The 16,174-nt window shown below is 37.6% G+C and overlaps 2 protein-coding genes across 2 annotated transcripts; both read right to left on the bottom strand.

Moving 5' to 3' along the window:
* Nucleotides 1-1,978: 1,978 nt before the first annotated feature.
* LOC136175320 (olfactory receptor 4C13-like) lies at nt 1,979-2,923 on the bottom strand. Its single transcript, XM_065945655.1, has one exon. It carries the CDS (start codon nt 2,906-2,908, stop codon nt 1,979-1,981), a length of 930 nt encoding a protein of 309 aa, XP_065801727.1. The 5' UTR covers nt 2,909-2,923.
* A 6,785-nt stretch (nt 2,924-9,708) lies between these two features.
* Nucleotides 9,709-10,641, bottom strand: LOC136174254 (olfactory receptor 4C16-like). The gene has a single exon (XM_065944268.1). It carries the CDS (start codon nt 10,639-10,641, stop codon nt 9,709-9,711), a length of 933 nt encoding a protein of 310 aa, XP_065800340.1.
* Nucleotides 10,642-16,174: the final 5,533 nt, after the last annotated feature.

The raw sequence follows: 16,174 nt of genomic DNA, 5'->3' as shown, positions 1-16,174 counted from the left end.
CCTTGCCTTTGGCATTGAGTACCACTACTTGGCTCCTGTTCCCCAGGATCAAATCACTCGTAACACATTCAAATTTATAAACCAGAAACCAGAGGGCTGGCATATAGAAAGAGCCATCTCAGAGCTTCTCAAGGATGACAAACTCCCCCCTTCAAATTTATCTTTCACGGCTCTGATGACAGCTTTGTGCTCTGTACCTTCCCAGGGAGGTTGAGCGGATCTTCAATAACGAACTTGCTTATGTTACAGTCTATTCCTGTTGATTAACCAGGAATTAACTAATCCTCTGTATTAAACCAAAGCAGTTTGAGTATTTCTAAGCTGCTCACTGTGGGTTACCATTTGGTTCATAACTTAGACACCAAAAGAAAGCCTGTGAAAACCTGTCTTACCTCCTCCAGTTGCTACACCAAATGCAGGATCTCTGCTTAGTGCAGGCTTCCCTGGTGGCTGAGTCAGTAAAGAATCTACCTGCATTTCAAGAGATGGTCTGCAGTGCAGAAGACCTGGGTTCTATCCCTGAGAGGGGAAGGTCCCCTGAAGAAGGAAATGGCAACCCACTCCAGTATTCTTGCCTGGGAAATCCCACTGACAGAGGGGCCTACTGGTCTACAGTTCATGGGGTCGCAAATAGTCGGACACAACTCAGAGACTCAACTATTACCACTGCTTAGTGAGTCCACAGCAGTGAATCAGGCTGATCAAAGTTAGTGACTTTCTACTTTTATCCATTCCCTCATACATTTCCTGGATTTATGATACAAATTATTAGAGCCTTTCTTACTTGCCCCAGCTGTAATATTGAATATAAATCCTGGTGTGCAATGCTACATGCTGCTGTATATTTTATGTGAGTTTTTCATCTTCCCTTATATTTACACTGATTTATTCAGTACCTGTTGGGAGAGACTGAAGGTGAGAGGAGAAGGGGATGACAGAGGATGGGATGGTTGGATGGCATCACCGACTCAAAGGACATGAGTTTGAGTAAACTCCGGGAGTTGGTGAAGGACAGGGAGGCCTGGCAGGCTGCCGTTCATGGGGTCACAAAAGTCAGACATGACTGAGAGTCTGAACTGAACTGATTCAGTGTTTATCATAAAGCAGGTGTTGTGCTGCTTGCAGAAACTATTGTTAGCAAGTAGGTAAGTATTACAGAGAGTATGACATTTAATTTATTTCATAAAGCAACATTTCTGTCTGACATTAAACTATGCTTTTACTTGAATCCTCACTCTTTCTGATGGATTATCATGGTAAGGTCATGACGTAAGCAAAGCAAAATGATTCTGAAAGCAACAAGAGAATTTGGAAATGTGGTGCAACATAGCGTACGTACCCCTTAGAGGGCAAATGGCCTGTTAGTTTGAGCCCCTAAACCAGTTATATACCATATATAAAGTTGTATATATGTATATATGTGCGTGTGTTTCAGCACAGTGCCTGTCTCAAAAATGGAAGCAATAAAGTAGTCATGTGTCCTTTCTGTTATCATTGCCTGGCAGCACAGCTCAGCAGCTGAGAACTTGGTCTGAGAGGTCAGCTAAATTCAGCCAAATAATCTTCAGTATTTCTGTTTTGGAACTTTCCTCTTTCTGCTTGCTTTCCCACCTATAAAATGAGGGTAGTAGCAATATCGACTGCATTGGATTGTTACAGAGATTGCTGCTAAATATGAGTGGTTTCTTTTTAATTTATTTTGTTTTATTAGAATGAGTTTATTGATCCATATACACTGATGAAACTAGAAAACCTAAGTGTCAACCTGGTAGAATGTCCCAAACATGCAAAACTAGTCTCCTGCTAAGTTTTTCCTGACCTTCTTGTACTCATTTCTTCTCTCCACTGCAGAATGTATGATGTATACTGGCTATTTATTTTCCTTTTATCTCATAGGTATTCTCTGCTGAAAGCATCAGCAATGTCCATTTGACCTTTGCATTAGTAGAATCAATGCTGGGCTTCCTGTACATTTTATCTATCCATCACCTGAAATCACTTTTCTATTGCACAAATTCCTAATGGCATTTTTCATCTGCGCATTTCTTAAGGTATAGATTAAAGGATTTAACATGGGAGTTATCATGGTATAAAACACAGCAACTGCTTTATCAATCGGAAAAGTAGTTGCTGGTCTCAAATATACAAAAATGCAGGGCACAAGGAATATGATGACCACTGTGATGTGGGAGACACACGTGGAGAGGGCCTTGCGCTTCGCCTCCAAACTGTGTGTCCTTAGGGTATATGCAATGACCACATAGGAGCCCAACAAGAGGAGGAAGTTTAACAGACAAAGGAAACCACTGTTGGCAGCAACAAAGAGCCCTAGAGTGTGGGTATCCGTGCAGGCAAGGTTCAGCAAAGGGGTCAGATCACACATAAAGTGATCTATGACGTTAGGGCCGCAGAAGGGTAACCTGAAGATGAAGAGGATCTGAATGGTTGCATGAAGAAAGCTTCCCACCCACACCACTCCAATCAGCAGCCAACACAACTGCCAGTTCATGATGGTTGTGTAGTGCAACGGCTTGCAGATGGCCACGTAGCGGTCATAGGCCATCACGGTGAGCAGGATGACATCAGCGCCTCCAAATAAATGTTCCGCAAAGATCTGAGTCATGCATTCATTGAAAGGGCTAGTTTTTGTTTCATGGAGGGAATCTACAATCAACTTTGGGTTATTGACAGAGGAGTAACAAGCATCAATAAAAGAGAGATGAGCCAGGAAGAAGTACATTGGGGACCGGGATAATGGGCTGCCTGTGATGGTGACCAAGGTGAGCACGTTCCCCACCATAGAGACGATGTAGATGACCAGAAAGACGGCAAATGTGACTTTCTGCAGCTTTGGGTTCTGTGTGAGTCCCAGTAGGACAAACTCTGTCACATTGTTCCTATTCTCCATGTATATTATATTATGGTTAATTACATAACCTGAAAAAAATACATCGTATTAGCTCAATCTTGAATTCATTATTCTTTCCATGTAATAACTGCCAAATTCTATTGAGTTCTGAATTCTGAAGAGTATTTTTTTTCTTTTGATAAAGGAAGAAAATATTTCTGATCTCTTGAAGTTAACTCAAATCCTGTCCTAGGATGTGTTTATAGTTGGAGACATGAGGAGCCCTATGCACACTCAGCAGTAGACCATCTGCGCACATTTGATCATTTGAGCTGACCCAGAGCCTAATGTGAGTCATCAGGTCTTATACATAGCAGTAGCAAAGCTGCCCAGGTGGTTCAGTGAGAAAGAATTTGTCAGACGGTGCAAGAAAAATAGGAGAGGCAGCTTCGATCCCTGGGTTAGGAAGATTCCCTGGAAAAGTGAATGACAACCCACTCCATTTCTTGCTTGGAAAATCCATGGACAGAGCAGTCCGATGGTCTACAGTCCATGGGGTCATAAAGAGTCGGACGTGACTGAGGAAGCGTGTAGTCGTAGTTAAGCCCAAGAGGTTGAAAAGGGATGTAAAGGTCATGAATGGCTGATGGATTTTCTCGATACTCTTAGGAAATGGGAAGCCATGTAAGGGAATTAAGAATGTGAGTATAAGGATGAACAGAGATTTGAGAAACAGGGAATGTTGCATATAATTCCAGTAAAGGTATTTGTGTGATATTTATGATAGGAGGATGCAAGGCTGAAAAGAATACAAGAATCAGACTATATATGAGTTGACACAAACTGTAGCAGAGCTTTGGTATGGGAAAGTAATGAAAAGATACAGGAGTGACAGTAACAAAATTAACATCTTTCCTATAAATTTCCCTAACCCAATATTCTATAGATATACCTTTAACAATAGATTACTCTATGCATGGCATGGTTGAGTGCATGCTAAGTCGCCTCAGTCATGTCTGACTCTTTGCGACCCCATAGGCTGTTACCCAACAGGCTCCCCTCTTCATGGGACTTTCCAGGCAAGAATACTGGAGTGGCTTGCCATTTCCTTCTCCAGGCGATCGCCCTGACCCAGCGATCAAACCCACGTCTCATGTCTCCTGCTTTGGCAGGTGGGTTCTTTACCACTAGCGCTACTTCATACCGTGCAGCGATAGAAAAAAAGTGGACATGCCAAATAAACAGAGATCAATGCAGATTTAAGCTTAGAGCCTCAGCCTGAGATGTGTGGCTGTCAATACTGGTGGGCTGGTCCATCTGGGCAGTGACCCCTGGGACAGCTGGGAGGAAATGGATTCTCAACCTTGCCAATGAGACTTTCAGGCTGGCAAAGCTTCCTGGGCCCTCCACGTAATGGCCTACCTTTGCTCTAACAACCCCATTTCTAGGACTTTATCCTGAGGAAGCAGATAAAGGGACAAACAGCTGTGTGCAAAGATGCTGGCTGTAGAGCTATTTATAAGATCAGCAAATGTCCCATCATAAGGACTGGCTTTGATGACTCACAGAATAGGAGGCAGCTATCAAAGTGATGGACATAGACAGATAGACCAGACAACAGGAAAAGGACGGGGCAGAAATACACACACACACTGTTCAGTAACACTTAACAAATCAGCTGTACCTTATGACCTACTGTCATTCCAAAAAACACATTCATGCATACAAACCATCTACAAAAATGCACACCCAGCCATTAACTGCAGTTCATTATTTCTGGAGAGAATGGTGGAGGAGTTGGGGAGGGGTCAGAAAATAAAGGACAGTTCCTTTCCAACAAGTACACTTCTGGACTGTTAGTATATGAAGTCTCAAATAATCAGAGGCTAAATGTGTGATATTAGTAAACTGCTAAAAAAAATGAGTTTGCAAATGGTGCACAAATAAATACGTACATTATGAACGGACCATTCAGCTTTCAAACACAGAGCTGCCTGCGAGGAGTCATCCATGTAGAGAAGTGATCTGGGATAAATCTATGTGAATGGCATCATTCCATCCATATAGCGAAAATAATCATAGCACACAACAGCAATAATCATGTCATTAACTTAATTTAACAGATGAAAAATTGAATCTCATCAACATTAAGAAGTTTGTAAGACCCAATTATCTAACCTACATTTATTTTACTATCATATACCTTTTTTAATAATTAGGACTAATCAAGACATTGTAAACAAAATTTAAATACACCTCACACACAATAATACATCAACATGATTATTAACTGATACAAACCATGACTTGTTTAGTGCAAACATGGATATGTAGAACTCTTCTTTGGAGCAATTGCTATGTATAATATGGGTCTCTTTGACGTTTTTAAAATTGGAGATGACTGTTCCTCAGTTTAATGTAGGGTTAATTTTTTTCTGTATTATTGTCATAAAAGTCAATTCTTCCTAATCTTCTGTGAGAAATAGTCATAAAAATAAGTAAAGTTCCTCTGTGTGTCTTCATCAGTGTGCTGGATACATTTATATTCACATAGCAGTCTGTGAAGGGGCTTAATCTTCTCTCTTGATATTAGAAGAAATAAGAATACAAGGTTGCAAGAAACGCACCCCAGATCAAGAAGCTGCAGGTGGGAAAAGGCAAGATTCTAGTCTGGGTTTCTAATTCCCAAACTAAGATGCTCAGTCCCTGGGATTGTCATTTTCAACATTTTGCAGAAGAATGAGGTGAATTCTTTCTTTTACAATTAAAAATACATTTTAAAATTTAATTCTTTAAAATTGCTATTGTTTTTGAAAAGTGTTAAAACATAATTACTATATACAGAAACTCATGTCAACGACATGAGTCTGAGCAAGCTCCAGGAGATGGTGAAGGACAGGGAAGCCTGGCATGCTGCAGTCCATGGGGTCGCAAAGAGTCGGACACAAGTGAGAAGCTGAACAACAACAATATGCATAAAGCAACAATCTTTAGTAAGCATCACCACTATTGAAGAACTTACCTTCTGGTCTTAGATGATATTAATGATATTTGAGGGTATTCAGAACTAATCCCATCTTCAAACTGACCTCCTCTTAGGATAAGGAAGTTTCAATAAGAAAGATGTGACACATTCAGAAAGAAGCTATTCAGAGAACTCAATATCACATCAATAGGAGATAAATCATTCTGTATGTTTACATATTTCCTTCTAGCCTAAAGAGTCAGTGAAATTTCACAGGAAACCTGGAACTTGAACTTAGAATAAATTGATATAGAAAACCATGGAGAAATGATCATCCATGGGTGGTCTACTCCAAAAGTCAGCAGGCAGAAAATGTGGTGGAAACACCTTCAAATGGATATTTCAACTCTTGACAAGTCTTTCTCTGGAAATGTAAATAGCAAGTAAAGTCATTTTCAGTTGCATGTGTGGATGTTTAACAAGGTTCCAATACAGGTTCAAGGACTTTGTCTTATAGCTGCTCTTTTCTCTCCCAGGAACTAATTATCTGCTTTGATGGAAAGGCTTTTTCTTAGAAGCAGGTATTCTGAAGAGACATGCTTGAGAGGCACTCATTCTTGAGTGAGGAGTTGTATTCCCTGCACTTGCACCTAAAATAGGTGAATCCCCCTTATAGGAGCCTGGTTTTCTAAGAAGGACAAATACCATGTGAATGACAAGGAGAGCAGTGTTCCAGCCTTGGGACCTGCACTGTGGTTAATTTGTGCACTCATGTCAGAGAGAGAACTTCTTTCTATTATCAGCATCAACGTTCCTGGGAACCCAAAACTGATTTGCTGAGAGCTGGAGCAGTGAGGCCATACAACTAATGGCAGCCACTTAAAAGTATTTGAATACAAAACTTGTTTTTCACAATCATTAGAAGGCTATGACTATAGAGAGAAACTCTGAAAAGTTTTTCAATAAGTTATGCCTGGGACAGTTGTGACAGACATCATGGAATACTAAGTGACATTACACATCTGGATAGATACGTAAAACACAGGAAATTAGTACTGATTTCAAAGTTAATTATTGGACATCTCTGTCACTTGGTATCATTTTGGTCCTTGTAGGAAGTATGTAGTGAGAAACTATTGAGGTATTACTTTGATTTCTTGATAACTACTGAAGCTGATAATTTTTAATGTTATATTATAGGCTATTTCTATACCTTTCTCGGAAGTCATTTTTTTTTTAAGACCTCTGTGCAATTTAAAATAGGAGTTCTGGGTTTATCATCACTAAATTGTAGGTGATTTATATATATATATATTCTAGATATAATTCTTCTTTCATATATATGCATCATATATAAAATGAATTTACATATACAATTTTACACATAAATTTATATATAATGTAAAATTTTGTACATGTGAATGTAGATACAACTTTTTCCTATTCTGTGAATTGTCTTTTTATTTTTAAAGTGTATGATCTCTAATGATCAGAAGATTTCAAATATTAACAATGTTCAACTTTTTAGTTTCTTTATAGTTTTTGATTGTAGTTTTTACAGAATTTTTATAGGTTTAGCTTTGACTTCTTGATCTATGACTCATTTTGAGCTAATTTTCATCTATAGCATGAGATAATGGTTGAGGTTCCTTTTTTTCATATAATGATATCCAGTTGATGTGGTATAATTTGTTGAACAATATATTATTTCTGCTTTAATTAGTTTGATATCTTTGTAAAACTTTTCATCTATTTAAGTCTATTTATGGACTTTCTATTATGTTTCAATGATTTTTATGTTTATTCTTATATCAATACTTCACCATCTTGCTTTTGTTCATTTAGTTGTTTTTATATTTTTATTTTATGTTAAGATACAGTTGATTAGCAATAATGTGTTAATTGCATTAACAGCAGCAAAGTGATTCAGTTACCCATACAAGCATCCTTTGCTTTTTAAATTATTTTCCCAATTAGATTATTACAGAATATTAACCAGAGACGCCTGTGCCGTACAGTAGGTCTTGATTATCTATTTTAAATATAGCAGCATGCATGTGTCAATCCCAAGCTCATAGTCTATCCCTCCCTTCCAGCCCTTTTTCCCTGGATTATTATAATTGTGTTCTCAAAGTCTCTGAGTGTTCCTGTTTTATAAATAAGTCTATTTGTATCTTTTAAGATTCTGACATATAAGCCATATCATATGATATTTGTTTTTCTCTGTCTGACTTACTTTACTTAGTATGATAATCTCAGGTCCAACCTTGTTGCTGTAACTGGCACATTTCATTCTTTTTAACTGCTGGGAAATATCCCACTGCATATATATACTGTGCCCTGTTTCTCCATTCTCTGTTACGACATTTAAGTTGCTTCCAAGTCTTGGCTATTATAAACAGCACTGTGATGAACCTCAGGCTGTGTGTAACCTTTTGAACCATGGTTTTCTCCTAATGTATATGCAGGATCCGTATGCTGGGTCACACAATATTGAGTTTTCTAAGGAACCTCTATATTGTTCTCCTTAGCTATCGTATCATTTTACATTTACAGCAGCAATGTAGGAGAATTCCCATTTCCCCCTACCCTCTCCAGCATTTATCATTTGTCGACGTTTTTAATGATAGCCCTTCTGAAAGCTGTGAGGTGATATCTTAATGCAGCTTGAACTTGCATTTCTTTAATACTTAGTAACATTGAGCACTTTAATATGCCTGCTGTCCTTGAATATACATGTCGTCCTTGAAGTGTCTGAAACAGGATTCTTTTCCTTCACTAAAACTGGTGTGTGTGCTACCTATTCATCCCACTAATTCTCCTTTGGAATTTCCAGAAACCGCTATACTTTTTCCTGATTCTAGATTTTCGTTTTCAAGAAAGGAAATTCAAAATTCACATATGTGTACATAAACAATTCATTCTCAAGCATAAATAACTTCTGACTTATCTCATTCAGCATATTCAATATATTAGTATTTTTAAATTCACTAACAACTGTCTACACTCTATCTCCAACCCCACATAAATCTATTTATTTTATAATATATATGCTATAATTATAATAGTCCACCATTATTGTTTCAATACCATGATTAGTATGATTCAAGAGAAACCTTAATATTGTCCCCAAATTAGAAGAAATCATATTAGGAGCGCCATGTGCATGTAAATTAAGTCACTTCAGTCATGTGAGGAGCACAGTGCAGATTTTATTTAAAATGGTAAACTGAGAAGAAACTTAACAATTAAAACCTTCTTAAGACTGAAAAAAATTGACCTCAGAATGTTAACTTTCCATCTTAGAAGAAAGGGTCTGGTTAAATATATGGTGAGAATTTGGTGTGAACGATAAATAATTGAAAGAAAAAAATTGCTAGATTATATACTGTCTCTTACTACATGAAGCTTCTGCAATTATTAGAATCTAGTATTAATCAGGGGGGAAAAGGATAATTGAAGGACATTGAATAGATATGATGAAAGAGAAGCCTTTAATAAATGTTGAGGAAACAAAAACATACTAAGTTGTGTATGTAAAAATATAGGGCAAGGTTACATAGGGGCATAACAGTAGACAGCAAGGGGAAGAAGGGTGGGGAACACATTAGATGAAAACCACATAGACATTGATACCAGGCAAGCGAGAGACATAGAGACGCAGCATCTAAGCTACTGGGCCTTAGAGCCTGCTTATACCTGCTGTCCTCTCGTCCTCTATGTAAGACTGACCCAACGCTAACGAGTATGTGTGTGCACACTGCTTCTCAGCCTTAAGGGCAGGGGCTGTCAAGCCCGAAGATGGAATTATACTGACTTCACAATGAGACGAGAATGGTCTCTATGAACTTTTTCTAGGTCAGTTCAAACACTGAATAAATCTTGAAATTTCTATTCATCTTTTGTCATCTGACATCAACTTCTTACTCCATAACATCCTCATGACATTTTTCACTTCTGCATTCCTGAGAGTATAAATCAGAGGGTTGGACAAAGGTGTCCCAATTGTATAAAACACAGCTATCATCTTATCCATGGAGAAGGTGGTAGCCGGGCGAGTGTATATAAATATGCAAGGACCAAAGAACAAGATGACCACGATGATGTGGGAGATGCAGGTGGAGAGGGCTTTTTTCCTCCCTTCAGCACTGTGGTTTCTCAGACAGTGCAAGATGATGGCATAGGATAACACCAGCATGAGAAAACTCACTGTGCAGATGGCCCCGCTGTTGGACACCAAGAGGAAATTGGTCACATAGGTGTCTGCACAGGCCAGTTTCAACAAAGGCTGCAAGTCACAGAAGTAGTGATCAATTACATTGGGACCGCAGAAAGGCAGACTCAAGACTAGAAAAATCTGAGCTGATGAATGCACGCAGGACCCCAACCAGGTCAGGGACATTAGCACACCACAGACTTGATGACTCATGATGGTCGTGTAGTGTAGACGCTTACAGATGGCCACATAGCGGTCAACAGCCATGAGGACAAGGATGAAGATCTCCAGGCAGTCAAAGAAATGGAATGTAAAGACTTGGATCATGCACTCATTGAAAGAGATAGTGGCATTCTTCAGAAGGGCATCAGCAATCATCCTAGGGGCTATGGAAGTAGAGAAGCAGGCATCATATACGGATAATTGGAAAAGGAAGAAATACATTGGATTCCCAAGTGCCCTGCTGGTCTTGATGGTAACAATAATCAGCGAGTTACCCAACAAGGTCCCCAAGTAGAAAATCAAGAAAATGACAAACACTATTTTCTTCCTAGCAGGATCTTGTGTCAACCCAAGCAGAACAAACTCAGTCACATTATTTTTCAGCTGCATGATTTCATGAAAGAGGAGAAGAGATGAATGCAAAATGATTAATCTGCAAAAGATAAGGAAATAATTCATAGGATGTTACATGATATTATGAAATATTGCTTTTGGAGGCCGTTGTACCTGTGATTTCTTTATGACTCATGTTAACACTTTGTGTGATAATTTTTAATGGTCACTGCAAAGGTTTACTGTGAGTTTCAAATAAGCTTCTGAAAGTAATAATTTCCTATGATTTTCTTTTTAGAAAGCTTGCTACATTTGATATCATTATTGATTAAATTTTCCAATTTGTTGAATGTATAATTAAGAGATATGTCTTTGTAATTTTTTTCATTTGTTTGTCATTTTCAAAAATTTTATGGCACATGTCTTTCATGATATATCACTTGGGATTTAGGATATACATGACTGCCTATGGAGGTTCATGATATAAAGTCACACTACACCTTTAACTCTGTTAAAATCATCATACATAAACACTCATGTATCACATCATTGCTATACATAGAGATATACAATCATATATGTGTATACATATATTTAATATGTTCTACCTCTTCCTTGAACTCTTGTTCCAATTATTGCAGCTTGAGCAATGGAACAGGAAATACACCCTTTAAATAATCTGCTGTTATCATCTTGAATGTGAAATTTTGTATTAGACAAATACTAACAATCAGAAATAAACATTATTTCATATGCTATTATCTCATATATCCCAGTTTATCTTTTTTTCCAACATCTAAAAACACTATTTAGAATACTCAGAATTCCTGAAGTTATGGTATTAATTGAAGGATGGTGGGTTATTACTCAAGAGTTAGTATTTTTCTCTTAAGTATCTTAGATCTGGAGTAATTTTGGGCGATGGCTGTGTGTCATCAGATGGTTGGTAAAGGATCCAATCATGGTTTGATTCCCAGGAGAGTTTGTATTGTTCAAGTATCTGAAAATTTGCAAGTCTCAGAAAAAAGCAAAGAAGGAGAAGCCAGAAGATGTACTTTTAAAAAGAAGCAATGCTGGTTTTCAATAGATACGGTCTTCACTTCTACTCTTCAAATGGATGTTACAAATTTAAAATGACTATATTTGTTAAAAATAAAGAGAGAATCTTTTGACGTGGGAGCTAGGAGAGAAGAGCTAAAAGAAAAGCAGGCAGGCAAAGCTGCCTAATGCTATCTAGTTAGCATTAGGCAGCTTCTTCCATGCTTAAAGAGCTGTCTTACGGCAGAGGCCACAGGGAGAAGCATTGCTTAATTTAAGGAGGCTGTTTGTCCACTTCCCTCTGACTCAGTTGCCCTAGATGTCCATCTTTAGAGGAAATTCTACACTCACTTTATTTGTTTGCAGAACTTGCCATTCTTTGTGAAAAGTTTAACAGATTGTCTGAAGATTATTTATCACTCAATAGTCCAAGTAAAAGAGTATATAATCTACCCTCGTTGAGCTCCTCACTCTGTCCCCATGATTCCTGAATATCTGACCCACAGATACCTTAGAAAACAGCCGGTCTGGAGTCAAAAATTGCCCCCAAGGTGCTCATTATTCACGCCATATATATATATATATATATATATATATATATATATATATATATATATGTATATATATCGATAAATTAATATTTCTTTTCTTTTCAAATCTTATTAGACATAGAACTGGTGCCTGGTGGAGGGGTCAGGGTAAATAAGACCAGATGTGAAAGAATACTGACAGGTACAAGTATTGATGAAAAGGAAATATTTCTACCCAATATTTCTCAGCAGTGCTCATTCCACATAAATGGCACATTATTTTTCACCTTAATTATACTTTTCAGGCTCTTCATGGCCATGTTTCTTCCCAAAGTTTTCTGAGAATTAGGTATTCACCTTTTCAAATTAAACCTTTGAAATGTGGAAAGTGCCAATTAAAAACTTATGATGCTATTTGGGAGAATATAAGGAGTAATGATTCTACACTGTGATATACAATACTCTGTGCAACGTTGTCAAATGGAGATGGAAAATTTCCTATTCTCCCAAAGCTATGTGACGGTCACTGTCTCCATGAAACTTATGTCTTATTTCTAGGACTCCTAGCTCCTAGTGAGGGTTTATCTTGTCAAACTACCTTACATCAACATTATGTATGAACTTTCTCACACTCTGCTGTCTCTAGAATTTGTAATGAAAACAATAATGCATGAAATACATTCCTCTATTATTTAATTACAATAATGAGTTTTAACATGTCAAGATTCATTGAGTTCATAATATCATTTTTCCTCGTTTATGTTCATTTATTTCTTATATTAACAGTAAATCTTAAAAAAAACAACTATTTCTTTTGCAGAGTTCTGTGGTAAAAAGTGCATTCAAAATAGATATGGAAATATATTAGAAAATTGTGATGGCTAATATTTAATTACACCACTAGAGTAAAACATGGAAAATGTTTTTCACCTACCTGCTAGGGACAGTGAGTAAGTGTCGATTCTGACCATCCCTTTTGGTAGCAACCTTTTCACAGAGCAGTGAAAAAAAGACTCTTCTCTGAATTCCAGGGGGAATATTTTAAGAAATAATGACATAAGGTTTTGGCTTCATAGTGTTCTCCCTGAAGTTCTCCCCACTATGCTAGTCAGAAACATCTCATATGTAATAAACAGCTTTCATTTGACTATTTAGCTTATTAGGAAATCAAGTTAACTTTTCTCATGTCCTTTAATCACACATAAACAAGTATTTGGAATTCTTAGCTTCTTCACACTGAACAACCTTACCAGGGAAAAAGAGGAATAAAACAAATGAATGATAGAGAGAATAGGTAAAAAAAAAAAAAAAAAAAAAGAAGAAGAAGAAAGAAAGAATAAAAATAGCTATTTATGTAAATCCATGGCTGATTCATGTCAATGTATGACAAAAACCACTACAATATTGTAAAGTAATTAGCCTCCAACTAATACAAAGAAATGGGGAAAAAAGAAAAAAAAGAGGATGAGTTAAATAAATTATGGAATGTATAAAAAACTAGCTATCCATTAAAAGGAAAGTGGGTCATCCAGAGACAACTCTGCTCCCTGTTGGTACCTAAATTATCCTTCCTGGTGTTCTAGCTTAGCAGATCAGAAAAGTGTACTACAATATAGTCAAAGAAATGAGATATTTAGATAGGATCACGGACTCAATGGACATGATAATAATGACACACGGCATGAATTAAGTATTTGAGGTAAAAATAAGCATAATCTAAACTAACCTTAGCTCTGACCTTTCTAGCTGTCTGATTTGAGGTAGGCACTCTACACTTCTACTTCTTAATGTGTAAAATAAGTATAAAAATGATAGTAGTAACTACAGAGACAGCAATTCCAAGGCAGGTTGTTAAGAAGTCCGGGGTACCCAAGGAGGAGAAAGGGGTCTGGTGCTCTCAAGCAGAAAAGGACAAATGATTCTTTTCTATAGTCTTAGTCAATATTACAATGTATCTTGCTTGTTTCTCCTTAAGAAGAAATTTCTGATGAATCTTGATATCTTAAAATGTATATTATGGGAGTAAAAGTATATTATGGCAGTGGGTCTGGTAATATCTTTCAACTGTTAGTTCTAATCCTGTCATCTTAAAATGTAAATTGTGGGAGTGGGTCTAGTAAGATCTTTACCACCTTGAGACATCCTTTGGATTTATTGTAATAATCAACTGAAAAAGTACCTGATTGCCTTTTTCAAGACTAGCGAGGGGGGCACTCTCCGTCCCCCTCCTGATGTCTGTGTCAGAAGCTTTCTCTGTCTCTTTTCATACTTTAATAAAACTCTGTTACACGAAAGCTCTTTAGGGATCAAGCCTGGCACCCAGTCCTGAAGCTCAATCTTCTTCTTCAGAAATCACGAATCCGACACCATTCACGATAAGCTATCACCACCTTATGTGTTTTCTTTTTATTATTTTATTTTTTTTCCCAGTGGGTTTTGTCATACATTGATATGAATCAGCCATAGAGCTGCACATTTTCCCCATCCCGATCCCCCCTCCCACCTCCCTCTCCACCCGACTCCTCTGGGTCTTCCCAGTGCACCAGGCCCGAGCACTTCACTCATGCATCCCACCTGGGCTGGTGATCTGTTTCACCATAGATAATATACATGCTGTTCTTTTGAAACATCCCACCCTCACCTTCTCCCACAGAGTTCAGAAGTCTGTTCTGTACATCTGTGTCTCTTTTTCTGTTTTGCATATAGGGTTATCATTACCATCTTTCTAAATTCCATATATATGTGTTAGTATGCTGTAATGTTCCTTATCTTTCTGGCTCACTTCACTCTGTATAATGGGCTCCAGTTTCATCCATCTCATTAGAACTGATTCAAATAAATTCTTTTTAATGGCTGAGTAATATTCCATGGTGTATATGTACCACAGCTTCTTTACCACTCGTCTGCTGATGGGCATCTAGGTTGCTTCCATGCCCTGGCTATTATAAACAGTGCTGCGATGAACACTGGGGTGCACGTGTCTCTTTCAGATCTGGTTTTCTCAGTGTGTATACCCAGAAGTAGTATTGCTGGGTCATATGGCAGTTCTATTTCCAGTTTTTTAAGAAATCTCCACACTGTTTTCCATAGTGGCTGTACTAGTTTGCATTCCCACCAACAGTGTAAGAGGGTTCCCTTTTCTCCACACCCTCTCCAGCATTTATTGCTTGTAGACTTTTGGATAGCAGCCATACTGACTGGAGTGTAATGGTACCTCATTGTGGTTTTGATTTGCATTTCTCTGATAATGAGTGATGTTGAGCATCTTTTCATGTGTTTGTTAGCCATCTGTATGTCTTCTTTGGAGAAATGTCTGTTTAATTTTTTGGTCCATTTTTTGATTGGGTCATTTATTTTTCTGGAATTGAGCTGCAGGAGTTGCTTGTATATTTTTGAGATTAATCCTTTATCTGTTTCTTCATTTGCTATTATTTTCTCCCAATCTGAGGGCTGTCTTTTCACCTTATTTATAGTTTCCTTTGTAGTGCAGAAGCTTTTAATTTTCATTAGGTACCATTTGTTTAGTTTTGCTTTTATTTCCAATATTCTGGGAGGTGGGTCATAGAGGATCTTGCTGTGATTTATGTCGGGGATTGTTTTGCTTATGTTCTCCTCTAGGAGTTTGATAGTTTCTGGTCTTACATTTAGATCTTTAATCCATTTTGAGTTTATTTTTGTGTATAGTGTTAGAAAGTGTTCTAGTTTCATTCTTTTACAAGTGGTTGACCAGTTTTCCCAGCACCACTTGTTAAAGAGGTTGTCTTTTTTCCATTGTATATCCTTGACTCCTTTGTCAAAGGTAAGGTGTCCATAGGTTTGTGGATTTATCTCTGGGCTTTCTACTCTGTTCCATTGATATATATTTCTGTCTTTGTGCCAGTACCATACTGTCGTGATGACTGTGGCTTTGTAGTAGAGTCTGAAGTCAGGCAGGTTGATTCCTCCAGTTCCATTCTTCTTTCTCAAGATTACTTTGGCTATTTGAGGTTTTTTGTATTTCCATACAAATTGTGAAATTATTT

Source organism: Muntiacus reevesi, chromosome 9 (assembly GCF_963930625.1).
Source record: "Muntiacus reevesi chromosome 9, mMunRee1.1, whole genome shotgun sequence".
NCBI lineage: Eukaryota > Metazoa > Chordata > Mammalia > Artiodactyla > Cervidae > Muntiacus > Muntiacus reevesi.
This window is presented reverse-complemented; position numbering and strand designations above follow the sequence as displayed.